At 37.4% G+C, this 17,681-nt stretch overlaps 1 protein-coding gene across 1 annotated transcript; it reads right to left on the reverse strand.

Annotated features, from left to right (window-relative positions):
* Nucleotides 1-3,661: 3,661 nt before the first annotated feature.
* LOC121951067 (desmoglein-2-like) lies at nucleotides 3,662-14,610 on the reverse strand. Its single transcript, XM_042497254.1, has 14 exons — nucleotides 14,175-14,610; nucleotides 13,125-13,247; nucleotides 11,381-11,536; nucleotides 11,129-11,270; nucleotides 10,873-11,030; nucleotides 10,524-10,658; nucleotides 10,243-10,428; nucleotides 9,885-10,147; nucleotides 9,620-9,762; nucleotides 9,312-9,533; nucleotides 8,257-8,487; nucleotides 7,851-7,978; nucleotides 7,400-7,744; nucleotides 3,662-7,304 (listed from the first exon to the last, which is right to left on the reverse strand). Exons 1-14 carry the CDS (start codon nucleotides 14,226-14,228, stop codon nucleotides 6,303-6,305), a joined length of 3,288 nt encoding a protein of 1,095 aa, XP_042353188.1. The 5' UTR covers nucleotides 14,229-14,610; the 3' UTR covers nucleotides 3,662-6,302.
* Between the last annotated feature and the right edge of the window lie 3,071 nt (nucleotides 14,611-17,681).

Genomic DNA, 17,681 nt, shown 5'->3' on the forward strand with positions numbered 1-17,681 from the left:
TGTTTTAGTTGTATTGTGTGATATGTTTACCACAGAACTCTGCATGAGACATCCCTTTGTCAAGGTCTGATGATATTCTATATATCTTCAAATTGTCAACAAATCCCTTAAAAAACAAAACCAACACAACAGTGCTGCTACCTGTACTTTCAAGTCTTGTATGTATGGCCAAAACCTAAGACAGCTTATTCTGTTTACTCCAATTGTTTTTCAAGAGGATGAGAAAGAAGGGATACAAGAGAACAGGGCGGCCTGTCTACAAACAAATCAATGTCAGGTAAAGACCTTTTCAATTACATTGCATTGCTAGGCAACAGCTTGCTCATGTCATTCTCACTTCCTACAAAACAATCCAACAGGAAATACAAAATGACACATTTAGACATGATGATGTTGCCAAGTTTGTGCCAAGAAATGGCCCATTTTTGTTTTTGAAAGAATCACAAATTTAATAGGAATGAATGGGATTTGAGTTCCACAGACAGAGTAGAAAAGACAAACAGCACTGAAACTTCACTGTAGCCTATTTCAGGTCTTTTAATGGTATCTGTTGACAATGTAAAAATGTAGATTTCCCATTTTTATCTTTAACATATTAACTTGTGGCCAAACATACCTTCAAATTTTTCAAACAATCCTTTCACGATGGAAAAAAGCTACGCTTAAAATAAATTTTGCAACATATTAAGTCAAACCAAAAAGTCAATCCAAACCATGTGACTACAAGACCTAAAACTTGACTTTTAACAGTCTTTTTGGTCTGAATTTTCGGAAAAGTGCAGGACCCACTGTGAAATCTTGATCTACAGCATTTTACTGCAGATAGGCATTAGGTTGACACATGTTCAAGAATCCAGGGAGGTGCCCAGCAACAGTAAATAAATACATTTTTACAGAACAAGCAGTGAAAGTAATCTGAAGGAATTTCAACACTCGCTAATCATTGACAGTCTAAGAATGTAAAGCACACCATGACAGTGACGTGATGAAACTTGTTGATATGATGCTTGGCTGTCTTGACAAGCATACATTGCAGTTCAGGCAGTTAGAGCAGAAACAGGCTGTTGAGCTACTCTCTAGGGGTTTTAGGTTTGAAATACGTTAGTCTTTTGGCCACACCCATGTCAAGAATTCCCAATTTGACAGCTGATGAAAAACATCTGCTTTGATATGACTGATGGCAAAAAAATAACCCAGGAAGAGTCGTGAAACAGAAACGTTTATCCTCAAGCCACAGGGCAAAATGCTAATCACAACAGGCCTTTGGGTCAGTAAAGGTGCAGTAGATGCCAATAATGTTGTTATTAATGCGTTTCTTTTATTGAAAAAACAAGTAGCAAAAAGAAAAAACTATTTTTAAACAGATGATCCCAGAAGGAAGACGAACACTGGAGAAGCATGAGAGAAAAAAGAGAAAGATCTTTGCAAGGTAGAGCTGAGAGTCACAGGTCGGACCGCAACACGCGGTCAGTCAGACCATCTCAAATAATAAGCCTTTCGAATTCCAGGTCATATAGGAATGCAGGGTCCACCAATAACTCTGTCTGAAACTGAAATAAATTAAATTAAAGTTTGTATGGTGTATGGTTGGTTATTAGTACTTGATAGCTTTGGTAAATGGGCTTGCACTTGTATGGGGGGCAATTCGGGTTCAGTATCTTGCCCAAGTCTACTTAGACATGTCCGGGACAAGATGGAAATCGAACGGCTGATCTTCTTTGATAAATGGACGACCCGCACTAAATGCTGAGCCACAGCCTTCTTTTAAGGTATCACCCAAAATAATCCATACTAAGTAGCATCGAAACTTGTTCAGTTAAATGATACCTGCATTCCATCCTTTTCGTACCAAGATCTAGAATTAAATGACTATTTTTATGCTTTGTTTACAGCCCAAAGTCTAGTGCTGTATATTTGACAGCGTTTACAGTTCTGCATGCTGAGATGCAATCAAATCGTTCAAAAGTATGGCTAAACTACACAGCTGTGGCATCTGAGGGCATTTTACACAACTCATTACTTCCATTCACATGATGGGTATCGAATCATTTAAGTATTAAACTAGTAACTGTATCACAAGGGTTCTGGTTTTGAAACTGGTATCATTACTTTTTAAATGCTACCCAGTCCTAGTAGGCTAAAACTTCTGTTTACGTCAGACTCAAGTATAATACCAAAGCAATAAAATAACACATTGGCTAAATTCTCTAAATATCCCTCAACAATGAAGAAAAAGAACAGTTAATGAGACAAACAAAATAAGATACATGGAGAAATATTTAAAGCCATGAGATGCTGTTATTGCATATTTTGCAGTAACACAAGCAAAAAATTAAACTGCAGGGTTATACCAAAGAGTTCATAAAGCTTACTTTTTTGGATTTCAGTTGCACAGTAGAGATAATAGGCAGAGGTTATTTTGAATTAGAAAAAGATGGTATAATGAGAAGTCTGGACAATAAAAAGTCCTTTTTGGATCTTGTTTTAAGCTTTTTGTTTTAACCAGTTCCTGCTCAGTGCATTATTAACTTTTCCTTACTCAACAGAAAACTCATTCTTGCTGTTTTTAAGAACCTGTATTTGCCCACAAGGACACATACCTTAGTGAAAGTAAGATAAACTATGTTTTCTGACATGCTCTGATAAATGACTGTGCAACTGGACAGCCCATTTGAGACACTTCTTCAGTCTTTCACTCTCCAGTACTCACACATGCATTCAGTAGTAGCACCCCTACCATACCCCCATCTGTTTACCGCATGACTGGTTGTTTGACATTTGAGATAGCAGTAGAACTTTTTTTTTTTAAACTTATGTGCATCTACTTTTAAGTAACATCCCAATACTCAGAAGCATATGACTTGACTTTATCCTTTAATGCAAAGAAGAAAGAAAGAAAGAAAGAAAGAAAGAAAGAAAGAAAGAAAGAAAGAAAGAAAAGAAGGAAAAGAATACTAATAACAAAATAAAAATAATAAATTAATAAAAAATGTGTAAGTGGTAAGGCTCAGCTCTGGTTAGAAAGATGAAAAGAGGCTTTTGTGTAGCCACATCTAATTTAAAACCTCTCTGGTCATTTTCAGACTTTACCTAAATTGTAAATGACCTGGATCCTGATCCATGAGGGAAACCTGATTTTCTACGTTCTCTTCTTTGTTTACGCTAAGCATGACTGAATCTTCTTTTAGTGAGTCACAAAGAAACCAGTTGTGTCCATTCTACATAGGGATGCCATTGTTTGCTCAGAAAAGCTTGAAGCAAAATCCTCTAAAAGCCTAACTAAATGAAGCATTTTAACCAGCAACAAAATATGCTGTAGGTTTAATGTTCAGGATTGGATTTTATGTCTTAAACCTGTCACTCCACATTCAGTGTGTTTGGATGCTTTCTGTGTGTGTATATGACAGTAACTTAGCATTAAAACAAATATACATCAAAGTCTGTTTAGAGATCTTACAAAATACCACAGTTCTGCATATGTGAAAAGGTTAAAGTGTACTCTTCAAATTCTGCCTGTACAGAGTTTACAGTAAAAGTTCGTTATTGTGAAATGGCATTATGATTAGCAAATTTAGTACATTATTAGACTTAGATTTAGGGGGATTAAGTGGCCTCAAGCATTGAGGATTGCGCAATGTAACCACCTGAAACTTCCCCTGTCTAAAATTCCTGCAGTGTTTAATGTTCAGGAGGTTTTCACTGGTAGCAGAATTATCCACAGTGGTCTCTTTCTCTCAAAAACAAATAGATCGGGTGATTAAAATGGGTAAAAACATGCAATAAATCAGTTTTATGTTACAAATGAGTTTTTCCCTGATGTGATTTGGCAAATGTCTCCTCATCTCCACTACAAGCAAACCCAGTGACTTAAACAGGTAAAAACAATTAATAACGCAGTTTAACGTTACATATCAGTGTTGGGGTTTTTTTTTCTTTTTTTTTTACACTGCTTGAAGGCCAACACAAATACATGAATGACCTATCTGGAGCCAGTGTTTGGTTTGTTTATCCTGGGCTACTGTATAAACATGGCAGTGAACATGACGATCTCCACAAACAAGAACCCGCTCCCTACACAGATATATACCACTCATTCTAAGGTACATAGGAAAAACAAAATTCTTATTTCCATGAGATCATGTACTTAAGAAAATATACTTATGATATTACATTCGATTTCAGCCAATACATACCCCTGAATCTTACACACCGGATCTTTAAAACAATATAAAACCCTTTTGGAAACAGTACTTTCTTATAGAAAGGATGTATTTGTTTACATCTGATTTGCAGTGCAAACAAATACACAGTTTATTTGAATGATGCCGTTCCTGTTGAAAGCTAGATGACGGAAACATTGCACCAGTAAAGATGTCTTTAAACCTACACACTACATGCAGTATCATCCAGTTACATTTTTCCTCTGCTATTCTCATACATTTTAAATAAAACATATTTGAAATTTGGAAATATGGGTCAATACAACTGCTTTTTTAAAATTCAATTTTATCACAACAGGAGGTGCAAAACTTAAAAAAAGAGGAAATCCTTATCTGTCTAATAGTGCTGCTTTAGTGTTGCACTGTTCCAATGCAATCTATGCTATATTCATATTGCATTTTAGAAACTACAGGTGACAACAGACAGAACAGAAAGCTAGAACAGAAATATCAGTTCACCACATGTTTTCAGTGCTTGGCAAGCTCATTCTCGAATACACCACAAACCCAAATTAGGCTACCTCTATACAAACACATAAACACACAATAAAAACAGCGTATTAAAAGCCTATCTGGTAATTATGGCGCAATATACATTCGTAAAAACAGGGACATCAGCTACTGTACACATTTTTAACAGTTTTGGCACTTTTGGAGTTAACACTTAGCATACTGCAAGAGTACTTTTCAGAAAACCACATATATTCTGTAGAATTAATAAAAACAGTGCAAAAATAAAATTGAAAATTTTTGCTGACTGTGTTGTCTGTTGATAAAAAAGCAGTCTGCTCCCATATTGGTGCACTAAATCACTCAAACACTTTGGCTTTAGTTCTTCTGTGCTTTCACCAGGTCTACAGTACAAACAGCATTTATCTATGTTCCAAGCTCATGCAACTCATTTAACAGCTCCTGAATAGTTACAGTATAACTTCAGCAATCTAAAGGTCAGCAGAGCTGCTTACGACATGGCTAAAGCTAAAATATTATGAAATACAACCCAAAAAACACCATGAAAACACTGTCCTCAAAACACATCATCTCATGTTCAAGGCCTACATGCGATGTTAAAGTAGTTACAGAAACTTAATCTCATCTTTAGTTACTCTCAAAATCATAGTGCCTCTCAAGACTAACTACTAACGGTATAATTACAGTCATTTCAACAGGACTTTTGGCAAGTGACTATAAATGAGGGGTCCATGAGCACCATGTTTTGTGTTTTTCTTATTTTATCTAGAAGAGCAAAAATACGATTTTAATCCATACCAATGACATGACTATTTACCCACTGCTGAGATATTTGGCCTTTACATAATTTTCTAGATACATTATAACAAACTTGTGAAACTTTGAGCTATACACTGACATACTGCAGCTGCAATCATAGCTATAGGGGTGGATAACCTTTTTGTTTGTACTCTGTTTTTCCAGTTTCTCTTATTGAGAGAAGGTCAGAGTATTTACTGTTTAGTGCTGTGGTATTTACTTTGGCTGCTCCTCCCTGAAGTCATGATAGTTTTGCACCTGAAATAAACACAGTGCTTCTTCGGAGTTGTCATATAGTGCCTCAGTGGTCATTCTTGGGTGTAGAGTTACAGGGGAATCACACCTAATTTTGTGCAAAGGTTTTCCATTTGCTGGGGCGTAACAATAGAATTCATGTAATGCCTCTTTGTCCCTATTCTGTGCTTTACTCAAACACTGTGTAGTACAGGAAAACAACTACTGCTGGCAGAGCCTAATTGCATCAAGTAATATGAGAAATGAATGCAGTGTTTGGTATCAACACTGGCAGTCATTTCCTTAAACAGCATTAGTATGGAAATCCAATGCAAACTACTATGAGCAGTCGTGTTATCTCTAGAAGACTTACAGTATTGCACTTTTGGTCATACAGACTTAACTCACCTTTTACCAGTTTTACCCAAATTTATCACAATCCATCTGTATGAACACATATATACTGTAATATATTTTAGTATACTGAAATATATATTAGGTTTTGCTGAGACTATATATTTCAGTGTATATTTTGTGCATATGCAGAGCAAAAGGATTGCTTAATGCTCTTGTACCAGATTAAACATTTCTCTCTGTGACAGAGACCTTCTTGCGTTGCACAACCACTTTCTGGCTTCCATGCAATTTGGGTGTGGCTGTCAGAGCAAAGTCCTCATTTGAACCTGTAGAACCGCCTGAAGCCAGTGAAAAACTCTGAGTCTGAGTCTTCAAACCTCGACCTCTGACATCCAAACCCTGCTCTGCAAAGCCATGTACTGTCTGACCAAAACCCTGTGCTAAGTGCACACCTTGCTCTCCACCTGAGGACCCATTCTCCACCACCAACACTTGTCTGGACCTGGAGAGGGTTCCTTGTGAGAGGCCTTGTACCAGCTGCCCAGTCACTCCTCCCATTCCTACTTGCCTATCTACAAGGACTACACCCTGAGAACCTTGCAGGCCACCAACCTGGACCACACCCTGACTTATCCCAGCATGGCCTACTTGACCCACTGCCTGCTGGGTGCCCCCTGCCACAAGCACCATTTGGGGCTTTGGATCGACAACATACATGGGCGTGGCAGCATAGTACATACCAGGCTGCTGTACGAGCAGCGTCTGACTGGGAATCACAATTTTGTCCTGGACATGAACCCTGGGAACAGTGGCTGAAGCCTCAGCACTCTCAGTGATTTTCTCCTCCTGCACTATGGTGGAGGATCCAGATGCTACATTGGAGGTGTTGAGGGTGTTTATATTGACATGGTCCCTGTCCCTGACCGTTTCTGTGTGAGTACTGATGTGTGTGTGGGTGGAGGTGGAGGGCCAGTCAAAAGATACTGGTCTGGGTGGAGAGATAGAAACTCCTGCATCTACAGACTCAGTCAACAAGGCTGACCCCTGACAAATCTCAGCTAGGGTTTTGAATTTAGGCCCAAGGTCATCGAGGAAGGCAAGGTCATTATCATTCTCAAGAAGGCTGCAGCAGCCTACAGAACCCGCCAGGGACTCTTGACCCTCATAGTCATAGACCAGCAGACCATCCTTCTGCTGGGACTGGAGTGCGGCATGGTTAGATTTCTGCAAATAAATAGAACCAGAATATTTTTTTGTATTAAAAACAAACTTAAAATTTGAAATTCTAACCATTACGTTTGGATGTTTTATGTACTCACAGTTGAATAATAATCCCACAGGAACTGATCAGAGAGAGCCATGCCATCAAAGGCCCCAGTCCTGTATCTGGAATAAAGATTTTCTTGTCCTGTCATCATCCCACCAGCGTCTCTGAAGTCCATTCCCACCTGCCCACCAGACTGGTTATACTGGTTGTACAGGTGCATGTTTTCGGTGGTCAAGGTGGATTGATTTATGGCGCCACCCAAGGCTGCTCCTGCACCTGCTGCACCTCCTAATTCAGCCATTCCTCCCAGGTACCCCTTTTCGTCAAATGTATTGACGTTTTTGGCATTCATCGAGCCACCACCAAGATCCACTGGGGCATGTAGAAGAGGAACTTCCTGTGAGAAAAATGGTATATCCTGTCAGAGATGCAGCATTTCAGGCAAATTTGGTAAACTCATTTTAAAACTCGTTTATCTGAATATTGTATACTAATCAGAGTACCTTGTCTTCTCCCTGCCCCTCAGTGTGATAAGAGATGAGCTGTTGTTTCGTATCAAATGGAATGGCCTTGAAATCTCCAATTCCTGCGGCACCTCCACACAGGCAGAACAGCAGCAGGAGGGGCAGCACTGAAAAATACAAGTTTCCCACCATGTGAGCAAAAATTCTCAAAAAGGTCATACAGTTCAACCATCAATCAGTGAATTACTTTCATTAAATAGGGATTCAATTTGTGGGTAAACATTGCAAATACTTGTGCAATGCATGCAAGAGTCATAAACAGCTTCTTTGTGGTAATCTCTCAGTGCATGCGGCAACATGTCAGGTTAGCCAACTTCGTAGAGGAAAGTTTGGGATTCACATAAAATTACCAACCAGGTGGAGAAAGGATATGCGTAGTACTTACAGAGCAGAAGCAGCAGTCCCAGGAGCATGAGCAGGACACCTGAAGCTCCAAAATGCGCAGTCTTTGTAGTGCGGGTGATACAGGTTTTAGTGGCGTCATCACAAGTACACACAGTTACATCCATAATCTGGACATCAGCACATGACTTTCCCTGCTGGTCTTTGACCTCCACCAACACTTTGTATGTACCTGGCCACAATTTGGCATGGTCCCGCAGAATGGCCGTGGTTCCTGAGGAAAGATGAGACCCACATTTTGAAAGTAACGTACTTCCTTTCTTTATACACAAGTGGTGAAACCAAGAGATCTTTTTTTTTTTTTACAACAGATATTAACTTGTCATGGCAGGAAAAGCAGAGATGAGGCTGATAAAATTAACAATGCTTCCATTTGGTTTGAGTGTCTCAGTAACCCATGGCAGTAATTACATATGCGCAATTTTGAACGTTTCTATTGCATTAAAGTGGAATGCAGTCAAATATAAAGTGCTTTCCAATTATTTTTGCAATCATTCTTTGAGCAAAACACCCCTGGTAAGGTGTTTTTGGAGCTTGAAATATGATCACAATCTGCTTGCGGATCTTTGGAAATCTAACATTTTGGAGTTAAAGGCATAGTTCTGATTTTTTTAAGTGGGGTTGTATGAGGTAATTATCCAAAGACAGTTTATTACATACAATAGAGTCGGCAAGCACCCAGTTTGAAGAAGCACGCTGGAGTCCCACATGGAAGCTAAGCAATCTACCACTGTGGTGGGGTCAGCTAGAAAATGTATTTTAGCATCCTAAAAATGTATGTTAGTTCAACTGCTTTCCCTTTAAGTCATACAGTGGTTTTTAACAAAAAATGAAGGAGTTTTATCTCTTTCTTAAAAGACAGGGAAAAAAGTACTCCAAACTGTCAGTTTTTTTGTTGTGTTATGGTGTGACTGGCATTTTAAAGGGTTAGTTTGGATCCACAAAAGACACAAAATATCACAAACTAACTAATCAAAGCAGCAGTTGAACCGTGATTTGCCAGAAATTTGCAAAGCTGCACAGTAACTGCAATCTTACCATTAAGATGCTCCACTGTCCATTTTGTCTTGCTACCCCCCTCAATTACACTGAACTCAAATGGTTCAGAGTTTGGGAATTCGTCTTCGTCTACGGCCGTAACATAGATCACTTCATTGTCGAGGCACATGGTCGGAGTTGTAGCAGTCAGTTTTGGACAGTGATCATTAAAGTCCTCCACCTGAATGGCTATAGTCCCTGTGGCGGTTTTTGAGGGTGTCTCTGAAAGCCAATCAAAGAGAGATTAATAATGTGCCCCATATCAGTCCACTGGAAAAAAAAACAACTGTAATTTTTATAGAACTCACCTTTGCTGGTACATATAATTTCTGCATAATATGTTCCATTGATCAAGAACTTGGACTCTCGGTCAGGCAGTTTTCTCAGCCTGATATCCGCTGTCTTCTCATCAATGAACAACCAGTTGTCATCATCTTTGATTTTAGCATACCTATGAGTATAAAAATCCACAAGTGAGGACACAAAAGCAAGCTAAACACATCATTCTAGAGATGCAAAGATAGATATTCTTTCATCTGCTGTTTAGTAGCATCTCTCACAATGTGGCCTTACCGTACGTTGGTGGCCGTCTTTAGCGTGTCACTGTCAATAGCCGCGTAGTTGGCGATGACTTCGTTGATGGAGACAGAGGTGTGGTCCTCAGAGAGAGTCACTACTTTGACAGTTGGTTGGAATCGGGGGCCTTCTTTTTCATTGATCACATTGATTTTAATAGGGTAAGGTTTTTGGGGTATGGGCCCAATCACATTGTAATCTGCTTTGTTGGAAACAGCCACCTCCAAGTTAAGCATCTTTAGTTCCTCATAGTCCAAGGCCTGCAGATTCAAAGGTAATACAATATGCAATTTTGTTGTAAAGTCATAAGCCGTTTACAGTTTCAGTCCTTTAAAATGAATCTACCATATTTTACCTTGTTGATCATGATAATTCCTTCATTGGTCTTGGAATCTGTAGTGATGGTGAAATAGCCTGCCTCATTCCCTGATACAAATTCATAGACAGCCAGCCAGTTGTCAGTGTGAATCAGATCCATGTCAACGGCTTTAATCCTCATTACTTCCACATTGACAGTGTTCTCCTGCACACTCCCTTCATACTGCAACACACCAACAGTTGCTTTAGAACAATATCATTAAAAAAAAGGAAGAAGAAGAACGTAAGTGTTGGTTTTGATAACTGTGTCACACCTACCGATTCTTTTTCCAGGGTTGGAATATTGTCATTTATATCCATAAGTTTGATCACAACTTCTCCCGTTCCTGTATTTCCACCAGGTTGTCCACCCAAGTCTGAAGCTTGTATAGTCAACGTATATGTATCTTGTTTCTAAAAATACAGACCAGATATACAGTTCATTGACAAGTAAAACTTCTTGATGTACATAAGCAGGATTCAGTCTTAATATTAGGTTAAAAATGGCTAAAAATGTACTGAATGCTTCTTGAATAGGATTCAACAGCTGACAAGAAATTATGTTTATGATAGAAAACAGAGCATGTTGATATGGTGTGTGGTTCAGGTTAAAAAAAAAGTGCCTCACCTCCCTGTCCAGAGTGTTCTGTCGAACCAGGATTTCTCCAGTCTGAGAGTTGATCGTGAACATCCCAGCCGTGTTACTCAAAATTCTGTAGACAATCTGAGAGTTGAGCGTTTTTTCTTGATCAGCATCAGTAGCTATCACTTTCATCACAACAGTACCTAGGAATCACCAAAGGGAATGAAATATTATATCAGTTCAGTGAGTGCTGGTAAAAATGTTTTGCATTCACAAATATACTGTAGCTGTCTTAAACTACCTGCTTCACTTGATTCATAAACAGATCCGACTTGTTGTGCTATAATGACCGGTGGACAGTCATTGTCATCCAAAACAGTAATTTTAAGATCAATATCGTTTTCAGCACGGCTCCCGTTGGTGAATTTTGCCACACCTTTTAACTACAAAAAGAGAAATCAGAACTACGTTACTGTCTCCTGTATACGTACACCTTGAGGGTGAGACTGCAAATGCTCTTGATTTTTAAAAGAGGATGTTTAAATGCTCTTACATGAAAGAAGGGGGTCACTTCTCTGTCCAGAATGGAATAGACTTTCACAAAGCCAGTGTTAACATCGACACCAAATATTCCTTTAGGGGGCTGGTCAACACCAGGCCCCGATAGATAATACAATATCTTTGTGAAGTTCTCCTTATCAGAGCGAATCTGAAAAATAAATAGACAAAATGAATCAACCTCCATTAATCTAAGATCTTTAAAGAAAAGGTGCAAAGAAATCTTATTTACAGTGATTAACTGTATTGTATGAGTATTCAGATCCTCTACTTAGTAGAGTGAACATTACAGTACCACAATGTAGAAATAATTTGTTACAGGTAAAAGTCCTACATTATATATTAACATATATATTAAAAAGGTACTAAAGTAAAAGTACAAAAGTATTTGCATCATAGTATACTTAAGCTACCAAAGGTAAAAGTAATCATTATGCAGAGTAACCCATTCCAGAATAATATACATAATACTGTTGGATTATAATAATTTATGCATTGATGTGTTCATCAATTTAACATTGGAGCTGGTATAGTTGGAGTGCATTTGAATTACTTTATATACTGCTGAGTAGTTTACTATGTAATACTTGAAGTGATTTATATTTTGTAATGAAAATAATAATAATCTGACTATGTAAAGTAACAAGTAACTACAGTTGTTAAATTGAGTAAAAATGACAATATTTCTCTGTTAGATGTAGTGGAGTAGTATAAATCAAATATAAAGAAGCAGAAAATTGAAGTACCTAAAAATTATACTCAAGTACAGTTCTTGATCAAATGTACTTAGTTACATTCAACCACTGGATGATGTGAATGTGCAGTAAAGAAAGTAACTAAATACATTTTCTCAAGTATTTAAGGTACTTGTACTTTATTTGAGAATTTTAATTTTATACCACTATATATTTGCATTTCACTACATTTCAGAGGGAAATACTGGACTACTCATTTGCTACATTTACTTCCAAATTAAGATCTTGTGTGCAAAACATATGATTAGATTACAAAATATGATAAATTGTTATGGATTGAACTGTGAAATAGTCAAAATTAGCTCCACTTAGACCAACTACAGCATCTGAGTACCACTTTCATATTAATACATCAATAATAATTATACAATAATAACATACTATTAGACTGAGAGTAGCAACTCTGCATTATGAGCACTTACTTTTGATACTAAATGAAATTCTAGAACAAGGACTTTTTACATCTAATGAAGTATTTTTATACTGTGATACTGCTACTTTTACATCCATTGTTATTCTAAAACTGAAATATGCCATCAACACTGTTGTTAAAGAAAAAAACACAAAGCCAAGCTCATTTAATGATATCCAATAATTGCAGCGTGACTAAAATCCTAAAACCTAAATCATTATTTAGCTGACATATGAAACTAGACTAGCCTTAGAACAACAGGCAGGTGAGTGTGTGTCTAAACTTCAGACAAAGCTGCTCATTGTCACATCGTGTTTCTTAACTGACTCATTATGAACATGGGAAGTGTGCCAGCGCCTGGAGAGTCACTTTCATACAAACTCAATCAGAATTTTAAGCAGCAAAAGTGACGTGAGGATGAAACAAGTCAGATGGGATTTGCACTTAGACAATATTGTAATTACTGTAAGGAATAGTACATTTATGTGCCAACATACAGTATCTGCATGACTATGAATTAAGATATTTGGTTAAAATAAAATTCTCTAGAAAAAAAATTAAAAAGTACACACTTTAGCGATACTCGCCAAGCCGGTGTAATCTCGGTTCTCATGCAGTTGTCTGGGAGCTGTGATCCATTCTCTTTTCTGTCTCTGTAACACTGACCCTTTTCCTTCTGTCACCATGGGAACAAGCTGCAGGTAAACAAAGAGGGAGGAAAACATGATTATTATTACTAATAATTAAAAACATTAGATGACGTAGTAATGTTGCTCCTCATTCATCATTCACAGACGGAATTGGTCTACACATAATTTCCTATACATAATGAGAAATTAAATCCACTTGGAATTTTAGCAAAACAACTAAATTTGTGCTCAAACGATGCTAAAAACGCGAATGATCTTTTTTTTTCCAATAGAATCTGGTTTATCAAAACGACTGGGCTTTTTTCAGGAGGCAGGCTTTATTCTAACACATGGCCAAGATTTTTTTTTTTATGAGATTTTATCAGTATACGTGACGCTGAAGACAAATTTCCATGTGAGTAGTCGGTAAAGATATGTATTCAACTCTATTCTATTAAAAAGAGGCAGTGTGAGAAAGCATGTAAAAGCAAGCAAAATAAAGGTAGGAATCTGAAAATATGCATAATGTAGGACCGTTAAATATATGCCATCCTCTTTTTAACTTTGAAAAGTCTACATAACTTTGAAAAACATATGGAAGATGATTAATATCATCTTCCATATTACAATCTAGATCCTACCTATCATAAAACATCCTCTAATTGGACGTGAGGTATTTATCAAGGGAAATCGACATGGTATAAAGACCTTATCGCGACACAAAAGGGAAACAATGATGGAAAGCTGCTTTGCTGGAGAGGAAATAAAGACAGCGCAGTTTTCATGACCTTCCAACACAGTACGAGGGTCCATGAAAACAAACGACGCAGTTACTTCGTTAATTTAGCAGCAATCCCCATGTTTTACACAACAATTGTACCCGATGATCTAAACACCTCACCACAAAATAGCCACACCTGTCGAAATCCGATATTCTACATATGATAATGAACATGTAACATTGTGAAGAGCATGAATCACTTTGGTACTTACCGTTAGAAAAAACGCCAGCAGGATAAAAATGCTGCATCTCAGCGGTGGAGCCATCCGGTAGAAAAATACAAACTTTGGTAATCCTCCCGTTGAAGTAAAATCGCGTCCACTTGACTCTATGTATACTCTGCGTTGGTTACGTACAGACTTTGTCCCTTCCGGGCGGTGGGAAGAACTTTTTACAGCAATAGGCGGTTCCTCTCTCCTTTTGCTTGCTCTCAAACTACCGCTGATAACAGGCGGAGAAAGGAGGTGGCTGTGTCCACTGTGTCCACTGTGTGCATAACTGTAATTCTTGTGTGCAACCTATTGTCTCTGACTACACCGGAAAAAAGGCAGCCTGGAGGGAGAGGCAATCACTCCAGAACTGACCAAAAATGTGTCCAAACCAGACAGACAAGCTTTTATTATGATTTTTTTTTTTTTTTTGAGGGAGGTATACACCGTCCTTCACTGCAGGATTTGCGGGTGTGTTTTTAATATTAAGAGATTTAGGGAGTGTTTGTTATTTATAAGATGGGAGGGGGTTGTGCAAAAAAGGGGAGGCACATTTTTTTTAAGCACTGGGGAGGGAGTTATGTTTTTTATTTGGCTTGTTGAGGGACGTTCAACTTTAAATATATGTGTTTTTTCAAATATATTTTCAAATATATTTTCAAATAAAGTGCCTATAGAACCCCCAAATCCACAGGTGGGCTTGAAAGCCATGTTTTATTAAAACAGCTGCAAAATCACGTCATTTATCATAGACAGAAACTGTAAAATATGGTTATTTATCGGGGGGGGCGGGCTCAAGGAAAAATATTTGTAACTATGGTGAAGGTCATGATATGTATATTTAAAAAACAAAAACAAAGTAACACCCCAGCTACCTCCCCAGTCTGATAAATAAGGAACAGTCCCCTATTACATGCATTTGTCTCCCCAGTAAAAACAGAGGGCATTTATTTTACCAAATCAAAAATGTACACTATAAATTGATGCAGAAAAGGTACAAATTGGTGCATAAAAATTTACAGGAAAAAAAAATTACTGGAAATTAAGTGTTGGATGCTTAAAATTTTCTGGCAAAGGACCCCTCATTTTATATGTATTGCCACCCAGGACCGAAAGAAACCTACGCCCTTGATAGGATAAAATTCCCATCTTGACTTGCAGTATGGTATAATGTCATTTCATTTTGACATCAAGTAAAAAAAACAAAAAAATTATCACAGTGAGAAAGTTGGACCAACTTTCTCACTCATCTGTAAAACTTCATCCGTGCCTGTGAAATTCCCAAAGAGTGCATCAACAATCAGCTGCACACTGGACTGTGGGAGCGAGTGTGCATGTAGGCGTTGGTGAGTTTGTTTAACAGAAAAACATGGAGGGACAAAAGTTTGTGTTGCCAGGATACATGAAACTTTTACTCCCCATGGTCAAAGGTGTGTGGGAGAGAAAATACAGTATCGGTTTTATCTTGTATGATTAGACCATTAGTTTCTACTAATTAACTGTGATACATTTGTCTGGTATTGAAGCTCACATTTCATCATGCAAAACCTTCGTCAGTTTTGATTGCTAATTACAGCATTTGCTTAAGAACAATAATTTCTTATTCATGGGATTTAGGCGTCTAACAACAAAATGTTATGAGCACAAAGGTGAATGGGTGGGGTTATCACACAAGTGTTCAATGAAGAAACCATGATGTCATTTGAGGAACTTACAAAGTAATTTAATGTGCCAGCCCATGACCTTTATACATTTCTACAATTTAGACATTACCTTTGAAACATAAGAATTTGGGAGAATGATTGCAAAACACCATTCAAACTAGAGGAACTGCAAATGTTTTATCATGACGGTGTAAAGCACTACGGTATGAATCTAATTAAAACAATATGGGAGTCAAGGAACAGTGAATTAGAAATAAATATTATACTAACAGATGACAAGTGAAACAAAACATTCAAAGCAGGGCATAAACTAACTGTCTAAAATAGAGGAAAATTTGATTGGAATTTGAAAATGCTGTATTTTAGTACTCAGTGTATCACTTCAAAGTATAGCACTAGTACATCTGAACTATGCTGGAGAGGCTGTGGATTTGTGGGGGAATTCACTCATATTTTTTGGGATTGCCCGTAGCTCATGGATTTCTGGAAAAAAAGGTTCAAAAGGAGATTAAATAGATTTTGGGTATAACTTTCCAGCATTTTTCATTCTGGGAATACTTCTATTATACTACTGTAACCCCCAGCATAATGCAATGGTGAGACAGGGTAAAAAAAGGTCTTTATTATGAAAAGAGTCACAGCAAGATTACTGAGAAGGGATAGGTTTGATAAGATGGTCACCATTCATACAAGAAATGCCAGAACTCTGGTCATCTCTCTTTTCTTGGTAGTATTTCTATGTGGTTTATTGTTTTATTTTCCAATCAAACTTGTTTGTTTTCTTCGCACAATTTAAGCCACAAAGTATTTTTGGCTTTAAAACTTATTGTTATTGTTGCTCTTGTTTATGTTTTATGAGATTTATTGTTATTAAGTATTTTATAACAATGGAAGAGAATGGACATGAAAAGGCTAAATGTTAAAACAAGTGCAATTGTTTATGCCTCTCCTCTAAGTTGTATGTTTTTATGTGTAAAGAATTTAAAAAAACAAGTTCAAAAGGTGAATTGGTGGTTTCCACAGTACCATGTGATGCAGGACAAATACATGATAAAAAGTTGCACCACAGAAAAACACATGAAACTGAAGCTCAAACTTTCTTTACTGCGGCCTCAAAGGCATTAATTTAACACAGTTTTGATAGTGACAGTTTAAATGTTAGAAGACTCAATAAATATGTCAGCAGTAAGCAGAACAGTGTGCGGGAGTGCCTCTCTTTGTTTTTAAATGTTAAAAGACCGCAAAAAATCACTTTGAATAATGACTTTATTTGTGTATGGTGCATTCTGAAAATACAGCAGAGCGAGATTTGTCACATGAGCTGGGAGTGTGATGTCCGTCCAATCTGAGTGACCAAACCTCTTCTGGAGAATGTAATATTTCAGTGTCCTGGGAATTGACTATGTTGACAGAACAATACCTGTATATGCTGGGGTAAAGGTCCTGTACTTTAGCAGCGTTGAAATGTACTCAAGTACATTTTCTCATGCACTGTACTTGTACTTTACTTCAGTATTTCTGTTCTATGCAACTTGATACGTCTTCTCTGCTTCATTTCAGAGTCAAACAATGCACTTTTTATTTAAATACATTTGTCTGATTAGTTATTTCTAGATTACAATTTTCCTTCCTGTCCAGTGAAAACCATGTATCTCCAAATTTGCAGATTTTTTGTCTCTGATAAACTGATGGATTAAGTGTTTTTCTAAGCAGTAGTATTAAGAATGACCTTGATAACCTTGAACATTTACAGCAGTAAAATGCAACATACACATTAAGGAAGAGTAACTTTAATCCAAAAAAATAATATATAATAATAAAACGACAGGAAACACTTTACTTCACA

Source organism: Plectropomus leopardus, chromosome 12, assembly GCF_008729295.1.
Source record: "Plectropomus leopardus isolate mb chromosome 12, YSFRI_Pleo_2.0, whole genome shotgun sequence".
In the NCBI taxonomy this organism is placed as follows: Eukaryota; Metazoa; Chordata; class Actinopteri; order Perciformes; family Serranidae; genus Plectropomus; species Plectropomus leopardus.

What these genes read in the sequence shown, in the direction of transcription:
- LOC121951067 (XM_042497254.1), bottom strand. Translation starts at nt 14,228, where the DNA reads ATGGCTCCACCGCTGAGATGCAGCATTTTTATCCTGCTGGCGTTTTTT. An exon ending in AAGACGGCCACCAACGTACG is followed by an intron (nt 9,763 to 9,884) that starts GTAAGGCCACAT and finishes TTATACTCATAG; the next exon opens with GTATGCTAAAATCAAAGATG. An exon ending in GGGACTGCTGCTTCTGCTCT is followed by an intron (nt 7,979 to 8,256) that starts GTAAGTACTACG and finishes TGTATTTTTCAG; the next exon opens with TGCTGCCCCTCCTGCTGCTG.